Below are 19,066 nucleotides of genomic sequence, written 5' to 3'. Positions count from 1 at the left end.
AACTCTTGTTGAGCTACAGCTCCTACCACACCAGCCATACCCCTGCCTGGCCATGATCCTGATGATTTGGACCCAGACTCATGGATTGACATCTTCACCTGGACCTGCCTGGCAATCCCGGGCTGCATTTGGCCCTGCTCACCCTTCCCAGAGCTGCCCTGCTCCCTCATTTAGCTCCTGTCTCTGTGGCCTATATGGAGCTGCTGGCCCCTGCCATTCTCCAACAGTGAGCTAAGGCCCCCTCAAACCCCCAGCCTGCAGGGAGGGCTGCCCTGCTGCTCCCCTTGAGCCACACACCACGGCCCAGCCCCAGCTCTCAATTTCTTACCCTCCACCAGCTCATAATGCTCCCTGTTCCTTGCAAATTCCTGACAAACACATCCTTTCTCAAGATCTTAAGCAAGCATTAATTTATCTGATCTGAAACTTCCTCACATATTGGAAAAGTGGTAAAATGCATCTTGTGTTCAAAGATCTCTTTAATGTTTAATTTGCTTTCTGACTAATAAGCATTCTTTTTAATTTAACGTAAATAAGTAGAAATGGTTATTCTGGCAGTGTCATCAATAATCAAGTTTCAAAATAAATTACATTGTTTTCACACACACAAAGTTTTGAAACATACATATCCTTGCAGAAGACAAGCAAGTAATTTTCAAATCGAGTCAAATCTCTTCAGCTACTTTGCAGTTACCCAAGAGGTAGAAAAGAGTGACTGTTAGAAACTTCATAATATTCTTCTTGAAACTAAACTGTATAAAAACATTTCATTTAGGAAAATGGGAAGTTGGCATGGCATGGGCCTAAACCCAGCTCATGTAACCAGTGGAATAAATCAAGACTGTAGCACTTAGAAGTCATAAGAACTAGTATACCTGCCATTAGGCACCTGTTCCAAAGCTCATGGAAATCAATTGTGGAAGTCTTTACACTGCCTTCTCTAAGATCTATAGTCTTAAATGTATTTGGGATATGAGCTGCCAACATGAAGATGATTTCCTAAGAATAAACACAAATGAACTTCCATTTTAAAACACATTTTAGAAGTCTCCTGTACATGGACTGATGAAATTCTTTCCTTCTAGTCTTTGAAAGAAGTCTAAATAATCCATTGCATCTTACACAATGAAGTGAAATGGCCTCTCAGAGATACACTTCCTACTGCTCAGTGTGTTTTCAACTACATGCTTCAATATGAAGCTGCATATGAATGGTTAAAGAAGCAAGGGACAGAAAACCTATATTCCTAGAAGCCCATGAATAATATTTCCTTAATTAGATGATAAAAATAAAGCTAAATATGACTGGAATGGGTACTGTTTTGTAATACATTATATAGTAATTAACTCCAGCATTGGGTGACCATTTATACTACGAGGACTTAACAAATCCTTATAGTTTTTTAAAATTTAGTTTTAAAGATACAGAGCCCTCAGGTCATTTTGCAGAGTTAAGGTAGTACAAAGCCCTGACTTTTGAACTCCAAATCACAAATGAGATCTAAATGCAGTTTGACATTCCCTGTTGAAAGAACATGGCATGCATAAGTAAGAATAAGCTACTCTGATGGTATTGAAAAATGCTGATCTCCACTTTCCTTGATATGATCTGAGATTTTTTTAAGCCAATCAAATACCGTTATATGGCATGCCATACTGTGCTCATGAAGCACTTTAAAAAGAAAAGTGTTTTCATTAATGTTTTTCATTTTGCCATTTTTAACAACTATTATTTCATATATATATTACTATATCTGGAATACATTTTATTTACACACCAGTGTTGCTCCTCATATTGTTCCCCTTCCAGGGAACCAAGGATAAAGTTGCTTACCAGTGTGTCACCATGAGTATGGTATTTGTCATACAGACTACTATCCTCCAGCTCTTTGCACTTTGTGTATACATTGTGCATACTCAGGACCAGCATCTGGCACGAACTTCACTGCCAATGAAGACCTAATACTGATGTGGCCTAGTAACTGTAGAGAAATGAAACTACTCAAAGCATTCCTTTTGTTATTTCAACTCTGTCAGCTGGTGATGTAGACATACCCAGTGAGAACCTCATTGGGCAACAAGTTGAATCATTTGACTCAGCACACAACTGTTCTTTCTGTTTCTCCTAAATATCAAGGATAAAGCCTTGGCCTATCTTTAGTAAACATACATGGTGGCTGATTTTACAAACACAGACATCATGGGACTCTGCAGAGTGCAGCACAATTCCATTACGGAGCTTGTGTGCCATGATCTTTAAAGAGATCAAAGGCAAGAGTAGAAGTAGAAAGATCCTGTCAAGTGAATCCATAACTATACAGATTTATTATATGAGGTACAAATGTTAATCAATGCAAAGACTGATGTGGCTGTGAGGCTGTGCTGATAAGCATAAGGTAGTTCCACTCACAAGTTCTTGGAGGTCACACTTTTGAGGTCAGCTACTCCAGGTGTTTATTCTGAGTTTTGACTAGTTTTACAGTAGGTATGCCAGAACAATTTTTTTTTTTTTAGTTTCGTATTCATTTAAAAATAAATAAATTACTATCAGTCACAGTAAAAGTAATTTCTATTTTAAACGGCGGTTAATTTTGTAACATTTACTGCCTACAAAATTGCACCTGATTTCACATTTTAAAGACTAAAGGCTTGGAAAACAACATGAAAGGCTAAAATAGGAAACATTCATAAATTTGTCAGTTTCCCCCACTGAATGTTCTCTGAAACAGAAAAGCAGAAGAAATTGCAGAGCAAATTAACTAAAATGTATCTAAATTAGGTATTTTGGATCAATAGCAGAACGAAAACATCAATTTTAACTGCAGAAAATGTAAGATGTTAGTTCACTCATAATTTTAAAACTAAGCATATGCATATATGTTTACCAAGTCAGTGATCTCTTAGTTTTCAGTAAAAAGAGTTTTTGGCGTGTCTTTGGAGAGAAGATCAAAAAGCTGAATCCCAGTGATCTGGGTGATAAATGGTCTAATTATACTGGTGTATTTTTTTTTTTTTTAAATCCCTTATGGCAAGTTTCTGAGGCCAAGCTCAAGAGTTTGAGCTCCTAGTGTTATACCAATATTATTATAGAACTTCAGTATTTCCATGTCTACAACATTTGGGTTTCAAATAATACAAGGAAATACATCTTTGTTTCAGAACAACTATTTTTGTTTTAGTTCTTGATGTATCATGGAAACACTACTTTCAGATTTTTGTCAGCTAGTAATTACTGGGCTACATTCAAAGTGAAAGTGTCCTGTTAAAGTAAAATATGTGAAAAAACAAAAAAGGATTTGAATGGCATATTTGCGGGAATTTGTTACCATAACTAAGGAAAAATATCTAACCAGTACTTACCAAACTACAAGGTAAAGAAGTGTGATATGCATACCACAAACAAAATGAATGCATCACAGCTACACCTGCGTACTTTCTATCACACCTAGAAGTCAACTACCTAAAACAGCTCTAAGCAATGAAGTTTAAGACAGTGAACTCACATTAAAGAGATCAATGCAGACTAGACACTTGCAGAAAAAGTCTCTAGGAATGTGCTGAACTCCATATTCTGAAGGACTATGGGTAAGATGGGAAACATTTATAAATTTTTAAATGGCTGAGATTTCACTGCAGGGTTAAAACAGTTGATAAACTAATATTTTTATTTGAGGTTATGTTTCCATTGTAAATTACAGCACTTAGGCACTGGCAGGCTCTAACAGTTAAAATTTATCAGCTCCATATTGCTACTTTTCAAATAACTTATCTATGTGCACATATGGATTATATAGATATATATACATAAATTATAGGGACTCCATTAAAAAAAAAGACAAAGCCTTTTAGGAAAACAAAGAACAAACAAAAATGCTGAGTCCATTTGAGACATGGGATACGCCTGCACAATGTTGACTATTACAGAGTTTACATACTCTTCACTTCAAGATGCACCATGTAAAAATAACTTTTCTTTAAATGAACAGACTTTGAATTTCATTGTGCTATATAATAAGCACTTTTCCAGTAAATTCTTCTCTTCAGAACTGTGACTATACACTTCACTTCTTAGGGATTAATGAAACACAGTGATGTATGACATGAATGGCTTATACAGACTGCAGGAAGAGAAGCCATCACCTTTACCTGAAGTGGGAGACTTGCAACGCTCTAGCTCCAGGGAAACTGGACTGTCACTGAGTTCAGTCAGGCCTGAAAAAATGGAGTTAAAAAGTTAAGTTACAATCTAACAGGGAATGCTTCAACTTTCTCGGCTGTTGATATTCTACACTCTACAGTCAGTTTGGAGAACGGAATGGTGTGAAATGTGAGGGAAATACCTATTTCAGAATAACTGCAGTTTTCAGGCTGTCACTACAGAAATTTAGGTCTGCTTTAAAAAAAAAAAAAAATCACACCTCATGTTAGCTCTAATTTGTTTTCCCGAATGCCTCAGGCTATAAAGAGTCACTTTACCTAATGGCCCAAAGCAAGTAAATATAGTTTAAAATTTAAATGTCTGCAATGTAAATCAAACTCAGTCTTCCCTGTCCAACTGACATGGAATCATCTCTGCTTTCACATGCTGTGGAATGCACGAAGGAAACCATAAAACAGGGTGGGGAAGGATGAAAAAAAAAAGGTAGTACTGGTGAAAGAAGAAACTGAATACAAGAATATCACCACTACAATATCAGGATCTTTTGTATGAATTCACACAAGATAGCTCATTTTAAAGAGCACATAGGTGATGGTAACTCTGTCTGAATATAAGAAGCAGTTTTTTGACAAGGTACCTTACACATTGTTTATAAAGATTTGTGAGGAACTCATGTGCAGCAGTCTACCATGGAGAACAGCAGCAAGCAGCAAGTAATGTAAGCCGAGTTTATACTGCTTAAGCATGGGCTTGTGTCTGTGATCAAGCTAAGACCACCTTTAGCACAGATTACATACATGAGTTTGAACATGCCTTCTGGGCATGTCTCGTGCTACCCTTTACCATGGGCTAACTGTTGAGTGGGTGAGCTGGGTAGGGCCATACCTATTCAAACATGCTGCTCAGATGTAACCCATTGTGCCCTGTGGCTTATATCACTTGTGACAAGGAGGTCTGATACTTCATGCCATAGGCTGCTTTGGACTGGCAGACATCCGAGCACCAGATATCCATCTACAAGCAACTACACTCACAGCACTCAGGTCATAGAGTATAATGAGCATTAGCCCACATTCAGATGCACATCACTGTAGTACTGACAGTGTGTTTATGCACACTGCTTATGCTGATGTATCCTGGAAGTCAAACGTTCTATCTGGACCTTTCAGTATGCTTTAATCTGGCACCAGTCCTGCCACATATGTTTTTAATTTTGTATGGCTTCTGGACATTAAACCTCAGAGACTTCACCTCTAAAATTCATCTAGACACTTGTTTAAAAAAAATAAAACTCTGGTACCATTCAGTCATTGAAGTCTGGTACCATAGAAGGTCTCTTTGTATTAAAAAGAATGGGTTCTCAATGTAGATACTGGTATTTTTATTACAGTGTAACTTTGAACTGCTCTGAGAAATGGGGAACATCCAGAGCCTGATAAGCAGAATAAAAAGCTGCCACCACTACCTAAGCTATGCCACTGCTCGAAAAACATTGAGAGCACAGCATCAATTTGGCCTGTCAAGTGGTAATACCATATTTGCTCCTGACTCTTAAATGACAGAAGATCACAATCCAGATGTTAATGTCAAAACCCCCAAAAATGTATTTCAAAAAAATTTAGTTGAATCATTTTTCATTCAATTTAGAATCTGTGGCAGAATTTTATATTGTAATCAGTTGTGAGTCTAGTTACTTTTGGAATTACAACAGAATTCAGGAAATGCAAGCACTCAGGGAGCCTCTCTATGTATCTTTCTTACAGCAAATCTTACACCTCACTTTGTGGTCTCTGGATGTACCTGCAGATTTGGGACATTTGATTTTTGCAGCAGCAGTTTCTGTAAGGTATAGTGCAAGTTTGGTTCATTAATATATCAGAGGCCTCAAATAAATAAAATTAAATATTAAACTCTGATTCTTTTCTAAATGCAGTGTTGGAGTTTTAAAAACTTAAGATTATGGCTATGATGTTATGATAAACAAAAATCCTTCAAAACTACATTGAGTTACTATTGGTTACAGTTACAATGCCAAATCCTAGGTCATATTTAATTCTAAATAAAATTTCTTTTTTTGTGAGTTCAAAGAGACAGTATTACAGCTCAAGCCACATTATGGTGCCACTGATTTATGTAGGAAATCTGCCAAATACACCACTGTTCTGAAAAACAAATAGCAACTACTGTGAGAATACCACAAGCTCTTTATGCTTGGCAACAGTTCAACAGCTTACTACAGTAAAGATGCATTTCATATTATGGCATTTTAGAATGGTGAATGCAAAATTCTCTACAGATCTAGACTTGTTGTCAGGACCCTATAATCTCTAATAATGTCCACCAGCATATGCTTAAAACAAACAAACAAACAAAAGTGCAATAATACCACTTATGCTTAGTGTGGGGATTTACATGCCCTCCACAAGCATGCTGTCTTAGTCTCTCTTGGACACTTACTTAGTCTCTCTTGGACACTTACTTGGACTTGCTTAAGAACTGACGCTTGTAGATTTTGCCCTGCCATAAATCTTTCTTGCTTAGAGACATTGAGTTCTACTCATTATTCAAAGTTTCTTTTAATCTTACTAAATTAACAATCCCAAAGATATTATCTGACAATGACTTGCACAATCAAATCATTCACTGAAAGGAATCAACACGTTTGTCAATTTTTAATGTTACCTTTGATTCCATTAAATGTTGTCATTTGTCTCCCTTTGAGATAAGAAAGGAAGTACTCAAGCTCGTCTATGTACTAGTGCTTATTTTCTACTGTCATTTCCTTTATAAGGAAACCATGTTAAATCTTTTTAGTATTTACTCATCTGCAAGTATTTCCACACAGCTCAGTTTCCCTTGAATCTTTGAGAGGCTACAACAGCTACTGAAGTTGCATTAAAAAGAACCCAACAAGTTCACTTCTTGCTTTGAAGTTCTGTAGGCCCAATCTGCGTCCCAAGATATTTTAGCTAATTTTAGCAAAAATAACCAGCAAATTTTGAGTCCAGGTAGATCAAGAAGAACGTAGCGGCAAAACTAAAGGCAAATAATTGAGATTGGGAATTTAAAGAACCACCTGTGAGAAGATGTACCTGTTGACATTATAATGAAGTTGATTTTTGCTTTGAAGAAATTATAAACATGAAACTTATGCAATATCTAAATATACCTTATGAAGCATAAATCAATTTTAATGGCATCGCACAGACACTTTTCAAAGTTTACTGGTTGCCATCTCCTTTTTAATAAAGAACCAGAAACATTAGTAAAGGATCAAAAATGCACTGTCTAGTATGAAAAAACTTTTATGAACTCAATTTAAAATAATTTTAATTTAGAAATTTTGATCTCTATGATTACACAATTTAGACATAATTTACTTAAAAATCCATAGCCATAATATCTTTAATTAAACATTAATAAATTATAAGCAAATTCTAATATTCACAAGCCAATAAGTAAACTCAATGTTATCTTAATCCATTGTCATCACACTGAATTACCGTAATATAGAATCACAGAAGTTGGAAGGGACCCACAAGGATCATCGAGTCCAACTCCTGGGTCCCCCAAGGACCACCCAAAATAAATAAATAAATAAAAATCAGATCATGTGTATGAGAGCACTGTCCAAATACTTCTTGAACTCCATCAGGCTTGGTGCCATGACCACTGCCATGGGGAGCTTGTTCCAGTGCCCAAACAGCTTCTTGGTGAAAACCCTTTTCCTGATATCCGGCCTGAACCTCTCCTGTCACAGCTTCAGGTCATTCCCTTGGGTCTTACTGCTGGTCACCAGAGAGAAGAGATAGGTGCCTGTCTCTCCACTTCCCCTCATGACAAAGTTGTAGACCTCTATGAGGTCTCCCCTCAGTCTCCTCTTCTCCAGGCTGAACAATCCAAATGACCTCAGCTGCTCCTCATACGTCTTCCCCTCCAGACCCTTTACCACCTTTGTTGTCTTCCTTTGGACGCTCTCTAAGAGTTTTATATCTTTCTTATACTGTGGCACCCAAACCTGAACACAGTAATCAAGCTGAGGCCACACAAATGCAGAGTAGAGGGGGACAATCACTTCCCACGATCAACTAGCAATGTCGTTCATGATGCACCCCAGGACATGGTTGGCCCTCCTGGCCACCAAGGCACCCTGCTGGCTCATGTTCAGCTTGGTGTTCATCAAAACCCCCAGCTCTCTTTCTGCAGGGCTGCTCTCCAGCCCCTCATCCCCAACTCTGTACGTATAGCCAGGGTTGCCCCTTCCCAGGTGCAGAACCTGGCACTTACGCTTGTTGAACTTCATATTGCTGGTGATTGCCCAGCCCTCTAATTTGTCCAGATCTCTCTGCAAGGACCACCCTCAACGGAGTCAACAGCTCCACGCAATTTGGTATTGTCCACAAACTTGCTCAAAAAACCTTCAAGTCCTTCATCCAAATCGTCTATGAAAACACTGAAGAGTACTGGTCCTACAATGGAGCCCTGGGGATCCCCACTAGTAACTGGCCACCAGCCTGATGTAACCCCATTTACAAGAACCCTCTGGGCCTGACCCATCAGCCAACTGTTCACCCATCTTGTTATGCTTTTATCTAACTGTATTCTGGTCGTTTTGTCCAGGATACTGTGAGAGACAGTATTAAAAGCTTTACTGAAATCCAGAGATTACATCGACTGGCCTCCTTTGGTCAACCAGCTGGCTGTACTTGTTGTAAAAGAAAATTAAGTTTGTTAGACATGACTTTCCCTGTGTGAACCCATGTTGGCTCTGACCAATGACTGCATTGTCCTTTAGGTGTTTTTCAGTAACTCCCAGAATAATCTTCTCCATGATTTTACCAGGCACTGAAGTGAGACTGACAGGACTGCAATTATCAGGATCTTCTTGCCTTTCTTGAAAAGTGGGACTATGTTTGCCAGCTTCCAGTCAACTGGGACCTCTCTGGATTCCCAAGACTTTTGAAAAATAATTGAGAGAGGTCCTGCGATAACATTAGCCATCTCTCTGAGTACTCTGGGAAAAATCCCCTCAGGCCCCATGGACTTATATGTAGCCAGGTGAAGCAGCAAATCCCGCACAAGTGTAGGATTAAATGGGAGTTTATTGTTCCCACAGTCACGGTCCTCCAACCGAGGGCAGCTGGGGTCCCAGAGCCCATCACTGGTGTTGAAGACAGAGGTGAAAAATGCATTAAATGTCTCCGCTTTGTCTATTTTTCCTTTATATTTTAAAATGATGCATTCTTTGGAAATGGCAGCTAGTTTAGAATGTAGCTGGTGACTACAACCAACCTAGATTAGCTTCAACTGTATTGTTAGGTGTGATTTAGTGTTAATTACTAAAAATTAATGACTCATTACACAGTATTCTGTGTCCTCCTTTCAGAGCAAGGTTACTTTTACTCACATCCTCTCAAAATGAAGGCCTGAAGGAGGAATAAAGGGTTCTCAGTGAAAAGTTTTGATTCTGAATATTATTCTCCAATGGTTAAACATCCTTTAAGTTGTTGCCTTTTTTGGTTGCTTCAAAACACTATTCATTTTCTTGTTTTACCAACAGATGGTATGAATTTCTAGTAGGAGATCAAGCTGACTTTGCAAGTTGGTATTTTTATGTTCTGCTGCAAATACAATCTCTCTAGATGCAGCACGTGTATTTGTTTTAATATTGGAACACGTTATCTACTGCTAGGTAATAACATGTACAACTTGATTTCAACGGGATAAAGAAAAAAAGACAGCGCACCTCTACCCCCATCCCAGTTCAGCACTACTGCAGAGAGATTTTATTTGGTTTGGCACAGTCTTGCTACAAATGAAGGTAGCTGCCAGCAAATGCTATAGCAAATAGAATGGAGCCATCAACCCTCAAAAACTTTCTCCAGCTGTCTACTTATTTCTTCTCTTAGCCTTGTATTTTCCTCAGACTACTCCTGATAGGACAATCATGTCTCCAGTCCCTCTCATTATAATATGCCTAGAATTGATTACATTGCTCCTTTTAATTTTGTCCCTTTTTCCTTCTCCCTTCCCACTTCTGCTTTCCAAGCTGGCGAACGTGCTGCCTTGATGCTCTAAGCCCACTCTAAGCCCTTTTGAGCCTGCTTTACACATGTATATATCAAGCTTTTTTATATCAAGCTTTCTACAGATTTATTGGCTAAATTTCATAACATTTTTTTTTTCTGCTTCATATATCATATATCCTTGACATTGCTGAACATGCCTTTCCTTTGGCAAACCTTGTCTCCAAGATACCGCTTCTTTTCCCTATTTGACACTTTCTTTCACTCTCCCTCTTCAGTTGCAGTTCTTTTGCTCTCCCTGTTCAGTTCCCAGACTGAAACATCTACCCTTTCTTCATCTCTCTGTCCCAGTATGAGCAGTATCTTTTTTACCCTAAAAAGAGTAGCATACCTGTGTTTCTAAAATTTACTCATAAATGTCCAGACATGAACTTATCACCAGTATAAACTATTTTTTATCCTGTGAAGTCTTTTCTGTCTTCACTACTTCAACATCATAAACAGTACCAGTACTCTAATCCATAGTACTGGTTTCACCCTTGGAACATCACACTAACTCTCAGATTCAGGCTGGATACAAACTAGACAGTTTCTTGCTGCAAATCACCTCCAAAATGATTGATAGAAATACCTTGCTCATTAATAATCTTTTCTTTGGCTTCAATGAATACAAGTCTGTTTCTTTCAAACTGACTCTCATGAAATTATCTCCTTGGTTCATTACTTTAATTGAATCAAACCCAGCTATGTCTTCCCATTAACTTCCCATTTTTATTCATATAATCCTCAATACTTTAGACCTAATGCTTGTTATCTATCATATGACTGTTCCTTGTTTTGTCTTGATAATATCAGCTTCAAGCACACAATTTCCAAAAATAATTTATTTTTATTTTCCCATCATTGTCCCTTACAAGTATAAGCTTATAATCAAAATCCTAAATGCATCCTCAAAACCCCTCTTAAATCTCCTATCTCACATTAGACCTCTAGCAAAGTACAACTTGAGAATGACTTAGCAACTGGAGATGCTATATAAATACTGCTCGCTAGCTGAGATATTTTACGCTCTGACACATTCTTGCCCTGTTCTTTGTCTTAGTGTCTGGTGCATCTTTCAGATCACACAGTACATATTCTGTATGTATGTACATACTCATTCGGTACTTCAGTATCAAAGGGCAAAAGCAGCAAAACAGTTTTTAAAGAAAGAGATGAAGTTGTCAGTGATAGTGCACAAGAGTCAAACTCAGAGTCTTCAGTTATGATGTATCCAGAAATATTTTGGGGTTGAAGATAGAAACTACTTTACAAATTTTCAGCTCTGAAAACCTGTGGTCTGTGCTAGTCATTTTGGATAAACATGCTGGTCTTTTTTGGTCTTAGTATTTATTCATTTTAGCTTTTGAGGAAACCCCCAAACCTTTGACTTTTGCGTTCTCTCTTACAGACTTGAAATTAAAAAGACCTGACCAATAATGTTTAAAACATTATGCAATAGTCCTCTTTATGGGCTGCTAGTTTTCTAACTGGCCTGGTCTTTTAACTAAACAGGCCACCTTTTATGAAGTACTATGAAATAAAATCATAGAAATGAGTTCTTAAATAATCAGTCTAGGGAGAGAGAATAGAATTTCATGTGTGAACGTACAAATGCATTTCAATAACTATATGACTCGGTACTGATGTGAGATGCTAAAACAACTGTCACCTTTCTTTATTTTGCCTACATTGAATATTCAATGTAAAATTGCCTATCCAGTTGTTCTGTGAAAGCTACTTTAAAAAAAGAGATGAATAAGAGGCATCCTGGAGACCTAATTACATATAAGCACTGCAGTTAATTAAGATGCATACAGCTCGTTGGCTGAACACTCATTTTTGCAAAATTAATTATAGCTTTGTTCATCACATTGTGCAGCGATGAATGCTAATATTTAAATTGCATATCACTGTAATTCAAAAATTAAAAATATTAAAAACATTAATTTTCATAACTCTTTGATGTGTGTATTTTTATACCTACTTTACATTCCCCATTAAAGATCAGAGCCACTGAATGGTTCCCCAAAGCCAAATATTCAAGTACCAAAGCAAGATTAAAATTTAAAATTTCACAGCACGCAACCCAATTGGTAGACCTTTAAACCACATTGCTCTTCTGAGAATATGGAAGAATTAATTAATAACTGCAACCAGGCAGTGCCATCGCAAAACAAGAAATGCTTCATATAAGTAAGTGTACACTGAAATGAAAACAAAACCAATGGAAAATATTGTCATCAAGAATGTGACATCATTGAAAATTCATTTCTAAGGCAAAATCTGCCCCATTAGTCCATGAGATTTTCTCATTGATTCTTTTGGAAGAAGAAAACAGATCTGAAGTATCTGTATAACAAGAAAATTGTCAAAATTAAGCATGGTTGACATTACAAAGTATAAGTTGCATGCATGCTGAATGTGTTTAAGAAACACATTACAAAGCACAAACACATGGGTTTAAGTCAGGCATAGTCTCATCATCATAAAGCTATTTGCCTAACCTTTATAGAACTTACTCTGATAGGAAGTACGGATCCGTTTCGTTAAATCTGGATAAAAGTTAGACAGGCCACGCATGCAAAAGTTGTCTTTGGAACATGCCAGTACACCAGCATCAGCAGCAGGCAGAGGAAAGAGAGAAAAAACAGTCTAAAGTGAAAGGAAGTGATATCCATAACCAGCATCTAGAACAGCCAAGGTGAAGAAATTTCAGCAGATGCTTACCTTCCAATTGGGAAATATAACAAGAAAAATAATCAAAAAAAGTAAAGGATGTGGGATGGATGGTGAGAAAGCAGCTGAGTATATTTCTTTTAGATGCATAGTTTCTACTAGCAATCTAGAAATGCATATTTTTTCTTAGTGGTCACATATACCTAGCAGACTCCATTATAGCAACACAGCTGGAATATTGCCTTAAAGGAGTGGCAAATATTATCCCTGACACGTAGAAATCCTGTGTGGCGCAGTGCTGACAATACTTATTTCTAGGACAGTTAACCTCTCTACCTTTTGTACACGGCTCTGCAGCATATTGCCTATGGCTGGCTGCTCAAATTACACTGGGAGCTGCTGTGAGTCAGGCTGAACCAGAGAGAGAAGCTGAAGATAGCTTAAAGCTGCTTGTCTCTTTCCTCAGCTGTGCCAAACTTAAATCCTTAACACTTGGCACAGATGAGAGCTAAACTTGCCATGATTAAATGCCTAGAAAGTGAGACTAATAGTCTTTCAGGGATGAAAGTAGGCCTGAAGACTTACATTTTATTCTCCAAATTTCACTTTCTTTTTGGAATACAATCATATTTACAATGAAAAAAAATTATGTTGACTTTATGGAGAAATAGGATTTGATGATTTGCTTTAGGGTCTGCTGATGAAAATGCTGATGTCATAAAACCACTATTATTTCCTGCTTTTATAACTTTGTAGTTAGATTTAAAACACTCAACATTTTCAAACAGATTTTTAAATCTAATTCTAAAACTCCACAGCTATATGAACAACATTTCATAATTGTCTCTGACTCAAGTATGTTACAATGGAATAGAATATATAGAGTAAAAAGACTTGAAACACAGATCTTTTTTTCCCTCATACAAGTCAAGTTCTTAGATAACCAAAAATGTCTGGCAAAATTTAAATGTGACTAATATTTCTAATATGCAATGCATAACAGCTGTGAAATGCGATCCTCTTGGCATCAACTTTTAAGATGTGGTACAGCTGGATTTATTAAGTTTGTATCAGGAGCTTCAAGTCACTAACAAAGTGGCTAATTGGAGCTAGTTATGCTATCTACATAACATGTTTCTCAGATGTTACTCTATTCTCCAAACACAACTGCCTATCCAAATACCAATGGATAACATTTGGCAGAAGGAAGGTGCAGTTAAGTTTAAATTGAAGTCTTACCTATCGGTGTGAACTTACTGAAAACTGAAAAAAAAAAACCAACCAATATAGAGACTACACTTCAAGTGACTGCTAGAGAAACAATTTGCTGGTCTACTCATTACAATTTTTTAGAGACTCAGCTAAGGGAATTACTTGCTGACCTCCATCCCAAAGAACAAACTTCCTCATACATTTTGTTTCTGAGAGAAAGCATCAGTACCTAAAGTATGTCAGGTTTCTTTTGTCAAGTTATAGAAACTCCATTGGCTGGCAAATAGTCATGCATTTCAAAAGCACTATAAAAAGCCACAGGCAAAAAAACAAAGAACATCAGGCTCATAACCACGATGTTTTACTTCCTACCTGCAGCAAACTGCTTGCTTTTGCGAGGCGAACGGGGTTGACGTTGGTATGGATCACTTGATCCATATAGGTCAAGGGTTCCCATGCTCAGCAGTACTGTCTTCTGCATAAAGTCCACAACAGCCAAACCATTGCAGTTTCCAAATGCCACTCTGAAAAAAGAAATATTTCTCAGAGGTATTAGTAATACATAGTTAAGTGGAGTAAACAGTAATTACCATTTAATATTATGAATTCTGCAGAAAAAAATTCTTCAGAAACTACTCAAAGCTTACTTTTAAAAATTCCTACAGATTCGTAATTCTGAATTTATAAAATTGTGTCCTGAATCACAGTAATTTACATTCCAGAAGGCAGACTGCCCATTTTAACTTTTTGTGCCAAATGCATTGCAATAACATCTATATGTTGCTTTACTGAATAGTGTAATTACAAAAATACTGACGTTAATTGAGACTACAAATCTGGACATAGATCTTAAAAAGTTGTTATATATCTAAAATACAAATATATATATATGTATATATATACTATATATACATATATAGTATATATATACTATATATATAGTATATAGTGTGTATATATAGTATATAGTATACATATACAAATATATATCTAAAATACAAATACAAATTAAAATAAAAATACAATGTACAATATGTAAAAATACAATAAGTTGCACTGAGGAATAAACTCTACATTTTAGGTATGTAGAGTAATATCTGTTTCAGAAATTATTAAAGCCTGTTTTGTATAATAGAAGAACTTTTCACAGAGTTTCCCTAGGACAAAAAATGAATGGTATCAGTCATATTTGCCAGAAGACCACTTTATACAAAGCTTAATACATCTTCATGTTTCTTGACACAAACTGACTGACAAGGAATAGAAAGAAATTATTTCACTATTTGTTTTTTGCCATTCTTGTATTTTGCTTTAAATCATACATTAATAGAAATTGTCAGAGAAAGGATATTGAAATAAAAAAGCTTATTAGTGTAAATGGTGACAGCAATTCCTATGTTCATAAAAGACCAGATGGGTGGAGAAGTGGAAAAATAAGGGAATAAAAATTGTACCAGTATCGTTCTCATCTGTTAATACTTTAGGCAACAAAAGTGATAAACACTTGCATCTTGAGAATGATTAACCTGGGATTTATTAATTTTGGAAAACATGAGACAAATGAAGAGTTAATGATCTGACTCTGTGGTCAGCAAATCATCAAATCAAGAAAACAGCTCATCACTTCACAGTCTGCACTTTTCTAAACTTCTCTAAGTTCACAGACAATCATGGACATATTTTTTCTTATAACTTAAAAAATTACCAAAAAAATAAGAATTTGCTCATTAATATTAAAATGCTTCTCAGGAATGATAAGAAAATCTAGGCAGACATTACTATAAACACGCCTTAAGACAAAGTGCTAACATATTAAGTCGTTATAAAATCAAATACAAAATAAACACAATGAATTTTTCAAAATTGAGTGAATGGAATTTGTTGCTAGGAGAAGTTCTATTCTGTGAAGAAACTTCTGTGTCTTTCATGGAAGTGTCATAAAATTTTCAACAGACATTCCTTGACAATTAATATGTAGATTTGTTCAAAATTTTTAGCACATGAGCTGGTAATAATTTTTCAGAGACTTTCAGTCCAACAGAACATAATTTGAATCAAATTTAGTATTTGTATTTAACCTTGTAGCTCTTCGTATGCAACTGAAGCATTTTGTAACTTTTTCCTTTTTACTCTCATAACATCAAAAAGTTTTTGGATGATTCATTTAAACAGAAATAAAACAGGTGTTAATACTTTCAATTTGTAGCTTTGCACTGTTAAAGGTAAGCAGCATAAATTAAATAAAATTTCACAACACCTGAAGACTTTAATCTTTGCTGGACATAAAAGTTTTTTTCTATATCTTTAGTCCCATTTCATGTCTGTGGTAACATGAGGTACACTGAGTTCCTATTGTTTGTAATATACAGCTACAGAAATCAAAGTAATAAAAACAATTCTGGAAGTATACACCTTGGAACACACTTACTATACTATGCTTTTCTTCTAGTTAACCTAATTATTCTTGGAAAAAAAATTATAAAGGCAAAATAACCTCACAACTAGCATGATAAAAATGACATATCCTCAAAATTTATGCTGAAGTGACACAGTTTTTCCAGATTGTGAAGCTAGATACCAGGAGAAAACTATATCATTAAACTAAATTCTGATGAAAAGATAGGATTGTACATTGTCAGTATAAGCACAAGGAAAAAGTTGAAGGAAACAATACAGAGGAAGAGAGAAGACACTCTGCAGAGGAAATTTAGAGAAATATGACATTTTTGGTAGACCTTTAGGAAAAGAAACCTTAGGTTATTGGATTTTTTATTGTCTAACATGTTTAGTTCTCTCATACTTAGTATATGCTGTTTTGAAGGAGACTGTCCCATAAATTATTACTGCTTCTAGCAAAGAAAACAATTTCACTCATTGAATCAGGCACGTTTATAAAACCACTGTAAATACTAGGAGAATTGTAACCCAGAAGAGTAGTTTACATATGAGAGAATTATGTGATTATTCCTGAAATCAGATGACTCTTTGAGGCCTAAGACCTGCAAGGGAGCAAATGAGGCAAAACCAAACAATTTACACAAGTGATAAATGAACCTTGGTATGGTAAAACAAAAGAAACTTATGGAATTCATGAACAGAAAACATTTGAAAGCTCAGGCCAAAGACCTGATGAAGCAACAACCAAAACACAATATTTTTGCATAGATGTAAGAATTTTTGCTCTGCATAAAATTTTAAAGTCTCTGAAGTGTCAGCTGATTTATATAATATCTGTGGGAATCAGACACCTAACACTCATGCTTTTTATTGGAGTAACATCTTCTACATAGGAAATCTGATTAATGTATTCTGGGCAACCCTCAGTGAGAGAAAACATAAAGAATTGGTAATTAAATTGAACTTGAGGAAAAAGATACACACAGATATGCTCACTTGCATTTCCATACAGAATTTAGCATTTGAAGGTTCCTTATTCAATTTTCAATTTCAGGTTTCTGCTTCTCTTGCAAACAGATTAGCACACACATAAAAATACTGTTTTCAGAAGATAATTTCCAATTAAAGATAAAATATCATGACAAATGACATTTAACACATAAACACCATTTTTTTACAAAATGTATTTCACCTTGGTGATCCTTTCAAAATAACTTTACGTTACAGATTTGAAAGGTAATTGGATTTTATTTGAAAGGATGGGTAGAGTGATGTAAAACAGTTCAGTCTTTTAAACAGGAATAGTAAAAATATTGGCAAGAATGGAAGTTTAACATCTAGTATTACAGTCTTTATGAGAATTCAAATATTTTTTTCCCCCAAATCTGGGTTATAGCACCTTTTGATTTTTACTCTGATTTCCAATGTCTGCAGAGAACTTCAAAGTATAACTGGAAAATATGTGACAGTGCTATAAACAATAAATGAATGCACCTTAATTTTGCATTACTTACAGTCCATAAGCAGAGTTTACAGCAAGACTGGTAATCTGTTGTGGAGGCTCACCGTCCACCCACACCAACTGAATAACAAGATTTGCTTGGTATCCAGGAGGCATTCGCACAGGTCGAGTCTTAACACTAAGAAGAAGAGGTACAAAACAAGAACAAACAAACTGGGCCATGAATAACAACCACTTCCCCTGAGAAAATACTAGTGAAGCAGAATCCTCTAATAAGTTCAGAGCAGTACCCATACTTGCAGCATATTGTGCAAATACCTGTTCATTGAGACTAGGCATTTTCACTAGACATTCTAGAACAGGAATGTTTTGGACGAATTTTATGCTTTGACTTTAATTTCTGTCATAGAAACAAATTTGAAAATTTCAACATTCCCTAAAGGAGAGACTCTGGAGAAAATACAGGTGAGATAAGCACTTGGGGTCAATAAAAATAATTTTTGCTTCATCATTTTGTTTTCGTTTTACTTTTCATGATTATTTTCTTGTACTATATAACATACACTTAAAAATTGGCAAGAACTTACATGGAAAACATAAAATACTTTCTTCTGAAAAATCTCAAATTGGACATTTCTGCGTTGTTGGAAGTTTCTTGCTCTTGCTCTGAGGTAAGGCAAGAGAAGACAGATGAGATGTGCCTTTCCATAGTGCACCTCACCATTGCATAACCAAAACTTCTGGACTTGACAATTCTATTTGTCCATCTAGTACAAAGAAATCCTGTTTTCTTCTTATAATCTCATACATGAGCTAGTCTTAATGAATAAATGTTTCCTATAGAAAACCCGGTATAAATATTAGCACCTCTTCATATTTTCTTATGGCAAATTCAGTGACTTGGAAAGCAGATAGTGAAGGTGTACACTGAGAAGGGTTTAAGAAATGAGCATTTTTGTATGCCTGTGTTGTTTATGATCTTGACTTATAGAACTCAGTGATACACTGAAAGAAGATACTGTGCAAGAACAGCAACACTTTGAGATGTGTTATTCATTAGTACATGCACACTGTAGGCAGTAATTTAGAAATG

The 19,066-nt window shown here is 36.0% G+C and overlaps 1 protein-coding gene across 10 annotated transcripts in view; it reads right to left on the bottom strand.

Annotated features, from left to right (window-relative positions):
• Nucleotides 1-19,066, bottom strand: part of STXBP5L (syntaxin binding protein 5L) — a 206,639-nt gene that overhangs the window by 41,877 nt on the left and 145,696 nt on the right. For 5 of the 10 annotated variants that reach the window (XM_083834584.1, XM_083834587.1, XM_083834586.1 and 2 more), the window contains 4 exons: nucleotides 18,026-18,151; nucleotides 14,487-14,638; nucleotides 12,746-12,817; nucleotides 4,146-4,211 (listed from right to left, as the gene is read on the bottom strand). In XM_083834584.1, the coding sequence (XP_083690710.1) occupies nucleotides 4,146-4,211; nucleotides 12,746-12,817; nucleotides 14,487-14,638; nucleotides 18,026-18,151 (416 nt within the window). The remainder of the gene's footprint in view (nucleotides 1-4,145; nucleotides 4,212-12,745; nucleotides 12,818-14,486; nucleotides 14,639-18,025; nucleotides 18,152-19,066) is intronic. The other 5 variants (XM_083834590.1, XM_083834585.1, XM_083834592.1 and 2 more) reach the window with 2 other exon arrangements.

Source organism: Anser anser, assembly GCF_964211835.1.
Source record: "Anser anser genome assembly, chromosome: 1".
In the NCBI taxonomy this organism is placed as follows: Eukaryota; Metazoa; Chordata; class Aves; order Anseriformes; family Anatidae; genus Anser; species Anser anser.
This window is presented reverse-complemented; position numbering and strand designations above follow the sequence as displayed.